We start from the raw sequence: 11,309 nt of genomic DNA, 5'->3' as shown, positions 1-11,309 counted from the left end.
AGGTGTTTTGCAAAGCTGGCTGTTAGTTGGTTGGCTGGTAGCAGGCCCTGGAGGTTCTTGTAGGCGATGGGGCTGTGGTTAGCTCTCAGAGCTGGTGGGTCTACAGCTCTGGGCCTGTGCCACCTTGGCCACTGCTGGGAGCATTTAATGTTGCACTGGCGCAAATTTCTCTAGTGTAGATGGGGGGTTTAGTGCCTCTCTCTGGAGTACTTAGTCCCTTGTGGGATGGGCCTATAGAAATGCCTGTGCAAACGTTGAGAGTATAAATTCCTTTAGGCAGGGACTATTGTTTTAGTATGTGCATGTACGTTGAGCAGCACAGTGAGGCCAGTCCCCCCCAGTCTACTCTTTTCCAGAATAAACAAACCCAGTTTTTTCAGTTTTCCCTCACAGGTCATGTTTTCTAGACCTTTAATCCTTTTCACTGCTCTTCTCTGGACTCTCTCCAATTTGAATGAAATATGGCGCCCAGGACTGGACACAATACTCCAACTGAGGCTTAATCAGCACAGCGTAGATTGGAAGAATTACTTCTTGTGTCTTGCTTATGACATTCCTGCTAATACATCCCAGAATTATGGGGTTTTTTTGCAACAGCTTTACACTGTTGACTCATATTTAGCTTGTGATCTGCTATGACCACCAGACCCCTTTCTGCAGTACTCCTTCCTCGGCAGTCATTTCCCATTTTGTATGAGTGCAACTGATTGTTCCTTCCTAAGTGGAGTATTTTGCATTTGTCCTTATTGAATTTCATCCTATCTACTTAAGACCATTTCTCTGGTTTGTCCAGATCCTTTTGAATTTTAATCCTATCCTCCAAAGCACTTACAACCCCTCCCAGCTTGGTATCATCCACAAACTTTATAAATGTACTCTCTATGCCATTATCCAAATCATTGATGAAGATATTGAACAGAACCAGACCCAGAACTGATCCCTGTGGGACCCCACTGGATATGTCCTTCCAGCTCGACTCTGAAGCACTGACAACTACTCTCTGGGAATGGTTTTCTAATCAGTTTTGCACCCATCTTATAGTAGCTCCATCTAGGCTGTATTTCCCTAATTTGTTTGTGAGAAGGTCATGTGAGACAGTATAAAAAGCTTTACTAAAATCAAGCTATACCATGTCTACTGCTTCCCTCCTATCTACAAGGCTTGTTACCTGTCAAAGAAAGCTGTCAGGTTGGTTTGACAGGATTTGTTCTTGACAAATCCAAGCAGAGTGTTACTTATCACCTTTTCACCTTATTATTTTCTAGATTTTGCAAATTGATTGCTTAATTATTTGCCTCATTATCTTTCTGGGTAGAGAAGTTAAGCAGACTGCTCTGTAATTCCCTGGGTTGTCCTTATTTCTCTCTTTATATATTGGTACTGTATTTTCCCTTTCCCAGTCTTCTGGAATCTCTCCCATCTTCCATGACTTTTAAAATATAATCACTAATGACTCAGATATCTCCTCAGTCAGCTCCTTAATAAACTGAAGAAGAATAAAGGAGAGAGACCATTCGAGTTATGAGCCATCAAGTGATGGCATTCTAATGTAGTTCTTGACACATGATGACAATAGTGTAGCAACACTAGAGAGGATAATGTACCGCAGAATGAACCCTACCTGTCATAATTCTCGATCTGAAAGATCAAGTGGTGTAAAAGAGACAGTGCCTGGCACAGAGAGAAACAGGTGGAAAAACTAGACAAAGAAGATGGACATGGGTTGGGAGAATGAGGTAACAGTGAAAGCAATTGTTTAGCAAAAAAAAAAAAAAAGAGCACAAGTCACTGTTAATTAATTGGAGATGATGGGCCTGACACATCTGGAGTTACTGAACCAGGCATGCTTGGTCCTCACCTTGTGGGGGCTCTTGTATACTTAGTAAGATGAAGTGTATAAAAACTCTAATTTTCATTCTTATCAGACGCTACCTACATCTTGGGTACATTCCTTGGCTGAGGAAGACAAGATGGGACTACCCCGCGTGGGGTGCTTCAGGCTGAAGGCTGTCATAGTCCTTTTGGGAGCAAGGGAATGTCACTAGTTGGTTTTGGTTCTGTCCTGCTAGCACAGAGCTCAATGAAATTATATGCAAGATTTCTACTTAGCCCTTTGCAGTGTGGAATTTTACTATTATAATTCCCTTTTTACTTCTGCTGGGCCTTACTCTGTATCATGGTAGATCTCAGGGAATGCCCTGCCCCAGAGATTTTCCAGTGGAATAAAATGAGCATATAAAGCAAGATACAGTTTTACATACATGGCAGAGAGCAGGGCTAGCTGACTGTATTAAAATGCTTAACCCTGTGTATATCTCAGTGTAATAGACAGTAACATAGTACAGTTGCTCCCAGGCTACACATCTACTAAATAAAGTTGTCGCATGTAGATGGGGCCTGTTAGAATTAGGTTTTTTAAAAATAGCATAATTACATTTCATTCTTCAGCCCTGTACAAATCTCAGTCTAACACCATCTATGCCTCAGAGACAAGGTATGTGAGGTACTATCTTTTATTGGACCAATGTCTTTTGGTGAAAGAGACAAGCTTTTTAGCTGCACAGAGCTCTTCTCTTCTTCAGGTCTGGGAAATGGTGTTACAGATAAATACAAGATGGAGCAAATTGTTTAGCATTAAGTAGTTAATACATATTCTAAGGGACAAGGTAATATCTTTTATTGGAGCAACTTCTGCTGGTGAGAGAGACAAGCTTTCAAGCTCTCACCAATAGAAGTTGGTCTAATATGAGATATTACCTCACCTACCTTGTCTCTCTCATATCCTGGGCTACAGCAACTCTACAAACAACAATCTTTACCTGTCTTTCCTCTTGACAATGTAGCAATCACTTCCTGCCCCATATAGCAACATTAGCTCCTAATTTTGTTTAGGACTGATGGATTTTACTTTTCATTTTGGAAATTACCACCATTCATCTCCCATTTTGTTAATTTCTGAGCAAAGGGTGGGACCATATAAATACTCAAACACTAATAAGCAAAGCAATCTAATGAACAAAAGTTTAGTAATAGTTAAGGACATGTTTGAAAGCCAACAGTCTGCAAAGTTTTTTAAGAAAGAAATTTGTAACTGCTAACAGATTTTGGAGCTCCTGGGGCTGGATGGCTCAGGAGACTGGAATTTCATCTTTAGGTTAATAGTATGAATTACAGCACCAAATAGGGTGACCAGACAGCAAATGTGAAAAATTGGAACAGGGGGTGAAGAGGGGGGTATGGCGAGGGGTAATAGAAGCCCATATAAAAAAAAGCCCCAAATATCAGGACTGTCCCTATAAAATCGGGACATCCGGTCACCCTAGCGCCAAACAGGGCCGCCCAGAGGATTCCGGGGGCCTGGGGCCATCGGTGGCAGGCGGCTCCGGTGGACCTCCCGCAGGCATGCCTGCGGAGGGTCTGCTGGTCCCGCAGCTCCGGTGGAGCATCCGCAGGCACGCCTGTGGGAGGTCCACCTGAGCCGTGGGACCAGCAAGCAGCAGGGGGCCCCCCACGCGGCGAAATGTCTAGAGCAGGCCCTGTTCGGCGGCGGGGGGCCCTTCCGTTCTGGGACCCGCCGCTGAAGTGCCCCGAAAACCTGCGGCGGGGGCCCCCCGCCGGCGAATTACCGGCGAAGCGGGACCCGCCGCCAAAGTGCAGCCTGCTCTTCGGCGGTAATTCAGTGGCGAGGGACCCCCGCCGCGGGTCTTCGGGGCACTTTGGTGGCGGGTCCTTGAACGGAAGGGACCCCTGCCACTGAATTACCGCCGAAGACCGGGTTGCACTTCGGCGGCAGGTCCCGCTTCGGTGGTAATGCGATGGCGGGGGGTCCTTCCGCCCGGAGCGGAAGGACTCCCCCGCCAGCGAAGACCGGGAGCGGAAGAAGCTCCGGGGCCCAGCCCCGCAAGAGTTTTCTGGGGCCCCTGAGCAAGTGAAGGACCACGCTCCAGGGGCCCCGAAAAACTCTCGTGGGGGCCCCTGCGGAGCCCGGGGCCTGGGGCAAATTGCCCCTCTTGCCCCCCCCCTCTGGGCGGCCCTGGCGCCAAAGGCACAATCAAGTAAATAAGCATTCAGTAAGACTGAGGCCTGATCTGCGGTGGATTAAAGAGATTGTCTGCAACAGAAGAATTAACATGTGGGAGGGACTATGTTATAACACACCATGGCCATGGGACTGTACTGTGATGATTGCTATGCCACACCGGTCCCAGTATCCATTAGTGCAGACAACAGATCACAGCATGCAATACCCTATCCTGCTCACAGGGCTGCAGTCCTCTGTGACTACACATCCCAGCGTGCAATGCTCCCCTTCGCTCGAGCTGTGACGCAAAAGGACTACAGCTTCCGGCAAGCATTGCGACAGGACTTCATCGTAGAAGACCGCCTTTTTTCCTGCAATGCATGGTGGGAATAGCAGTCTCCGGGACTGGGTGAGGGGGCCTATGTTGACAATGGCAGCTGCGTTCCGGAGCTCCGATTGGCTGGCGAGCGGTAGTGGGGACGGCGCTCCTCACGCGTCGGGGGCGTGTCTACAAACGAAGAAGCTTGGCCAATGGACGTGAGGGATGGCGAATGACGAGAGATGTGACCAATGGGGGACTGGCAGGCCGGCGAGGGGCGGGCTCGGCGCGTGACGGAGAGTTGGGGCTGGGGCGCGCGCGGATTCGAAGGAGAGGCGGTTGGTGTTGGCGGGAGCAGCGCTGAGGTGATTTTGCCCGGGCGCGGCCGGACCTTTAGGCCTGAGCTGCAGGGAGCGGCTGACCCCGGCCCTCCCTCGCATGAGGAGCGGCGGTCTCGGGGATTGAGGTCAGCGGCTCCCGGCCCTAGGGGGGCTGCGTGCGCCCTCCGGGTCCCGGGTCTGTGCGGCATGTGGGGATGGGGCTTAACATGGCTCTTCCCCGTGCGGCTCCCTGGGGCACGGAACACGGCCCACCCCCCACAGCAGCGGGGGGGAGTTCTCCTCTCAGGGCCCCTGGAGCCCGAGGTTCACAGCCCCGCCCAGCGGCCCCCCAGGGCTGTGCAGGAGCGACGCTTCCTCCCGAGCCTGCTCCCCAGCCCCCCTGTGCCCAGCAGCCTTGAGGCAGCGCTGCCGGAGCAGCCAGCCGGACTCCCCTGGAAACAGCCGGAACAGGGCGCCCCCGGGCATGCTGTGTCATTCTGAGCGGACTTTGCCTTCTGCTTGTTGGCTGTTTGCTCCCCCCCCCCGCCAGCTTAGCTCCACACCTGCCTCCCTCATCCCCTTCTCTCCGGCTCTGAGCCCTTTGCCCCGCCCCCGCCCATGTTATTTCTGCTGACCCCCCCCTTCTTACTAACCCCCCCCCGGGGGGAAAGACAAGAATCCTGGCACTGAAGTGCTGTTGGCCGGCTGCCGTCACACTGGTTACATCTATACTTAGGGCAGTGCATGCTCAGCTAGCCTGGCTGTAAATAGCAGTGTAGATGGTGAGTCAGGGCTTAGCAGAAGAGCATGTGCTACATGCCTGAACCCTCAGGCTTTATACCCCACATGGGATTCCTACATGTCTAAACAATGCCCCCCCCCCCCCCATGCTGCTGTGTTCCTCCCTGCCAGGGCCTTTCACTGCGGTGTGTAGCTACCACATGTAATGCCAGTAGTCCACCCCTGCTATGGGTGTAGATGTAGCCATTGTTCCTTCTGCTGGTGTGTTCTAAGCTACCCCTTCCCCCACCTTGTGACTGTCTGTCTGGTCTATTTACATTGTAAATTCTTCAGGTCAAGGACTGTCACAGAATCTCAGGGTTGGAAGGGACCTCAGGAGGTCATCTAGGCCAACCCCCTGCTCAAAGCAGGACCAATCCCCAGACAGACTTTTGACCCTGATCCTTAAATGGCCCCTCAAGGTTTGAGCTCACAACCCTGGGTTTAGCAGGCCAATGCTCCAACCACTAAGCTAGCCCTCCTCCCTGTCTGCCATGGTGTTAATACAGTGCCTAGCACATTGGGGCTCTGTTCTTGGTTGATCCTTAGCTGCTACTGTGACTAATAATAATAAACAAATCACTCATGCACGCCTTTCATCTCTCATGTTTTCCCATCCCCATTATGTACCTGACTTGGGTTACCATGTAAAGAAGGAAAAAATGGTATTTTGTTTTGTTTATGCCCAAAGAAAGTGGAAGGTTGTGGTCATTTTTAGCTATTTTGCACATAATTTTCTGGCCATTATGTGTGTTTAGGAAGGAAAGTTTAAAAAAGAAGTAGAATTGCAAGCAGTGGGCTTGGTGGCTGTGCAGCACTGTAAAGCACTGATTGCTTGCAAAGTAACTCACAACTCTAGATCAAATAGTGGAGCAGGGAAGAGCAAGTGATAAATGCAGAATGCTGCTATCCCTCTCTGGGGTAAGACTCTTATCTGATAGTTCTTCACTCTCTAGATGCTTCACTAGCTTCCATATGGAAATAGGTAGGGCTTTTTAGTTTAGAGAGAAGACAAACGGATATGACTGAGATATGCAAAATTAATGGTGTAGAAAAAGTAAATTGACTAGTTTTATTTACCTTACCCATAAAGAAAGAACAAGTGGACATACATTAAATTGAAAAGCAATAAACTTCAAACTGATAAAAGGAAATACTTATTTACCCAATACATAACTAACTTTTGGCCACAATATATGATTGAAGCCAATATCTTAATAGGATTCAAAAAAAAGGATTGGATGTTTTATATGGATATTGAGAATATCCAGAGTCCTATTAGTTAGGATAGCAACTTTTTTATTATATAGGTTATAAACCCTCATGCTTCCAAGCAGAAGTGAACTGCTAACTGATCTGGGTCAGGAGGAATCTGATTATATGCAGATTATACCTTATCCAGATTTCTTGCACCTTCCTCTGAAGCATCTGGTACTGGCCACCATTGAAGATAGGATGCTTGATTACAGGGGCCACTGTCTGAGCTGGGATTTTAGTTCTTATGTTCCATGAGGGTTAGCTAATGTAAAGAGACTTTTCCAGCATCATTGTAACTCCATCTACATTATGACTTAAACCAAATTTGGGAACCGACGTTTAAACATTGCTGTAAAATGGTTTGCCCCTATTTATGCTGTCTCCCCAAATTCCTATCCTTCTTGTAGCCTCATAATACCAAAATCAGTAAACTATGTAAAAGGCTTTTTAGGCACGCTGGCAATATGCAATAAATATGTCTTGAGGTACACTGATGCATTTGTACATGGCACATAAGAAATGGCCTTTAATACTTTTATTTTGCTTCAGTACTGATTGGGGCTCTTTCTTTTCCTTGTCTTCTCAAAAGGGTTTCTTCATAAATCCCTTCTGCTTGAAGTGTCTCGTGTGGTCTCCTGCCAAGAGAAGGTTTTTTGGGGGAAAGTTTGAGATTAATGGGCCATGATATTTGGGAGATGGAAGGTCTTTGGAAATTAGATTTAGGAACAGTCATTTTCCTTTCAATGTTTTTTCTTAAAAAATAAGAAAATGTTTGCTCTAGAAACCAATGGAAAGTGGCTTTTTTAGGTTGGTATGCAGGTGCTTGTTAACTATTTTTTACAGATATTTTAAGGCTATTAAAGAGTGAATGTTATATCATTTATAATACAGTTACACTTGTGTGTACTATAGCTTCATAAATTAAATCTTGAAATGTTTTCTAACTTTCAGGCACTTTATTGAGATGGCAGCTGTTACTCCGAGAAAGAGGAATCATAGTTCTAGCTCTGATAGGTGTGTTTATCTGTTCATAATCTTGTCTTTGCTATTTGTTACACTGAAATTAAATTCTTTAATGGTTCACTTCATGTACTGAGAACAGAAGAAATGTTTTAACTCCCTCAATGCTTTTATTGTAAAATGTGGGGGAACAGTTATGAGATGCAATAACTTAAGTGGCTTTTTCATTCTTTAGTAATGCATAATACTTTATACATGTATTGTACTGAACAGCTTGACAGCTTTTTTTTTTTTAAGGTGGAAAGAAACCCTAAGCTGTAAAATATATTCTACATCTAATCGAATATATAGACTTAAAAATTATGATAAAAAGATTAAACTGACCTAGTCTTCTGTAAGTCTGGGTTAATGGGGCAGGCAAAGAGTTCTATTTGTCACTATTGTTAGTGGAAAAATCCTAGACCTTGTGCTGCCCTCTGTCCATATTTGCAGATCCCAGTGACATTTATAGAAACGGTAGATGGAAGGTAGTATATAGCTCTTTATTAAGATGCTTGAATGCTACAGAGAGTGTGGTTTAAAAAAACAAAACACCCTAGATAGATTTTTGTCATTATTTACCAATAGAGGAAACTATTTTAAGAGAAACTTTAGTGTGACTTAAACAGAGCCATGACTGTGCCTGAAGGATTCTCCAATTTGTAGAAAAGGGAAATGTTTGTTTTGTTTTATTTTATTTTTTGTAGCATGTTCTTAGCACTTGGGAATCCAGCAAAAAAATTGATGATGGACATCACTGTGGATCTGTCTCCAGTCAAGACATCTACAAATTGGACCTTTGCTTCTCGAACAAAATGGTCACCTGGATTTAGTGATGAGGATAAAGAAAACCAGGCTTCACCTCTGAAATCCTCCATGTCAAGGAAGCTTGATAATTCCCCACTTCAGATAGCCAGCCTCCCAATGGCAACGTGTAGGGAGTTCCTGGGTAAAGTGTCTCCAAAGTCTGGCTCCCCATACAAGCCCATTGTGCCTGTGGCATCTTTCTACAACAAAGAAAACCGGTACCTCACCCCACTGGAGAGGAAACTGGTAAATGAAAGCCGCCCTCTTAGTTGGAGGGACAACGATGGAGACCTCCCCAGTGCCAATAGGACGGAGAAAGTACAGGGAAATATGAACCTCATCAGGAATACAAGCTCAAAAACATCCAAACGTCAAACTGATTCTAGGCACACCAAGACTTTACCAAGAAGCTCTAAGAAAGCCAAGGTAGATATAGCCCCTGTCAAACCTGTTGCGGAAAAGGAGAACATTATTCGTCCAGTTGAAAAGAAAATGGAGGCACCTTTCCGAGTCCTAAGCATGAAAATGAAACCCCTGCTGAAGCTCCAGATGGGAGCAGCATTCTTTTCTACTGGGAAGAAATCCCATTCTGGTCCTAAAAGGCGGCCTTCAGGCCTTAAATCCCCCCAGCTTCTCTCTAGTTCTGCAGCAGAGGGTGACCAGGTGAGACTATCTGGAGATACAGAGTTTCACTCAGATGATAAAAAGGAAGTTGCCAAGGCCAGTGAGGTATTAAAGCATGCAAGTGTGCCCCAGAAGAAGGGGAATGAAGATAGAGAGGAGGATAGCAAGAAATTGGCCAATAGCATAAGTCAAAAGAAGGAGGTCATTCACAAATTGAAGATCTCAATGCAGAAAATTGAATTGATCCCATTTAGTCGCTCTGATTCCTCAAAGCCTTTGACTCCAGAGGAGACTGATACAAGAAACCTGGTAAGTAGCACTGAGAGTATCACTTAAGATATGTCTGTATATTAAAAGTGTGTACTTGCTTTGTTCAGCAAGGATGTAGTTGCATTGCTAGTTCTAGTCGTTCTGAGGGACAGGGAAAGTGTACGGTATGTTAAGCAAGGCATGTTCCAGAGCTTTATCAAAGAAAGATATTCCTTAAAGATTTACTCCTAATTCATGTGACCTCAGGCAGTAACTAGAAAGCTTTGTCAGTGTGGTTTTGAATTCCTGAGCATGTGGATGCAGGCTGTTGTGCAGTAGGGCAGCACTGAAAGGAATAACTTCAATACATACTTTGAATGACATATATAAATGTACAGAGAAGTTGTCATAAACAGATAGTTAAGGGTTAATGTCTCTTTTACCTGTAAAAGGTTAAGAAGCTCAGTAAACCTGGCTAACACCTGACCAGAAGACCAATAGAGGGACAAGATACTTTCAAATCTTGGTGGAGGGAAGTCTTTATTTGTGCTTTTTTTTTTCTTGTTGTTCGCTCTTGGGACTAAGAGGGACCAGATGTACATTCAGGCTCTCCAAATCAGTCTCTCATGTTTCAAACTTGTAAGTAACTAGCCAGGCAAGGCGTGTTAGTCTTATTTTTGTTTCCTCAACTTGTAAATGTTGCTTTTGCTGGAAGGATTATTATCTCTGTTTGCTGTAACTTTGAACCTGAGGCTAGAGGGGGTTTCCTCTGGCCTATATATATCTAAGTACCCTGTAAAGCATTTTCCATCCTGATTTTACAGAGATAATTTTTACCTTTTCTTTCTTTAATTAAAAGCTTTCTTTTTAAAAAACCTGATTGATTTTTCCTATTTTATGATCCAAGGGGATTGGATCTGAACTCCCCAGGGATTGGTGGGGGGAAAAAGGAGGGGGGGATGTTTAATTCCTCCTCATTTTAAGATCCAAGGGGTTTTGGATCTGTTCCCCAGGGAAGGTTTTGGGGGAACAGAAAGTGTGCCAGACACTGAAATTCTGGCTGGTGGCAATGTGCCAGATCCAAGCTAGTAATTAAGCTTAGAAGTGTTCATGCAGGTCCCCCACATTCGCACTCTAAAGTTCAAAGTGGGGAAGGAAACCTTGACGGAAGTCTTGAGAATTGAATTCTCATCTCTTCACTGCTGTTTTGTTCCCATTCACTGGTCACTATTGCTATTTAGGTTTAGGCTAGATGAGAGGAAAGCTTACTCAAAAGGATTTTTTGTAAAATTGGATTCATACCCTTTTTTGCTTTTATTAATGCAGCATAAAAGACAACTTTTTAAAAAAAATCTGCTTTTTTAAAACTTTATAAATATCAGGAATGTGAAGTGTGGCCTTCCTTGTTTGGCTGGAGGACTTGTTGAGGCTCAGATTTATAGTCCGAGCATTCTCCTGGTCTTTGTCACACTTTAACTGAAGGGTCAGAGTTGAATCTTCAACAAAGCCATCCTGTCTCCTAAGTGTACTAGGTGCAAGAGTTGCATAGTTAGTTCAAGCCTGCATTTTTTTACTATTAGATTAAAAATCTCTTACCCTTTTAATTGGTCAGCTTGGTCTCTTAAATCTTGTGTTGTAATTTAACTAGATCATCAGTTGCCATAGAGTCTTCAGGGTAGACATTACCTGAAATTATAATGCCTTTTTAAAAATTATTATTATTATTATTTTTTTACAAAGGGGGTGGGATATGACTTGGTAGTTGAGGAACTTTCAGGTTGCCTTCATAATCTTAACCATAAGGGCACAGACACAATATATTTGTTCTTTGTAATCCACCTTTAATGCACTCTGTCTACACTTATATCCCCTTTGTGTCCTAATTAGGCTGGTAATTAAGTCTACCAATAAGTATTGCATGCAAAAATATTGA

General features: G+C 44.7%; 1 protein-coding gene across 2 annotated transcripts in view; it reads left to right on the top strand.

Moving 5' to 3' along the window:
• Positions 1 to 4,615: 4,615 nt before the first annotated feature.
• The window catches only part of ESCO2 (establishment of sister chromatid cohesion N-acetyltransferase 2), a 30,698-nt gene continuing 24,004 nt past the window's right edge, over positions 4,616 to 11,309 (top strand). The window contains exons 1-4 of one of the 2 annotated variants that reach the window (XM_050948800.1): positions 4,685 to 4,726; positions 4,759 to 4,806; positions 7,649 to 7,711; positions 8,404 to 9,436. In XM_050948800.1, the coding sequence (XP_050804757.1) occupies positions 7,662 to 7,711; positions 8,404 to 9,436 (1,083 nt within the window). In that variant the 5' untranslated portion in view covers positions 4,685 to 4,726; positions 4,759 to 4,806; positions 7,649 to 7,661. Of the gene's footprint in view, positions 4,727 to 4,758; positions 4,807 to 7,648; positions 7,712 to 8,403; positions 9,437 to 11,309 lie in introns of both variants that reach the window. The other variant, XM_050948801.1, reaches the window with a different exon arrangement.

Source organism: Gopherus flavomarginatus, chromosome 4 (assembly GCF_025201925.1).
Source record: "Gopherus flavomarginatus isolate rGopFla2 chromosome 4, rGopFla2.mat.asm, whole genome shotgun sequence".
Classification (NCBI taxonomy): Eukaryota; Metazoa; Chordata; order Testudines; family Testudinidae; genus Gopherus; species Gopherus flavomarginatus.
This window is presented reverse-complemented; position numbering and strand designations above follow the sequence as displayed.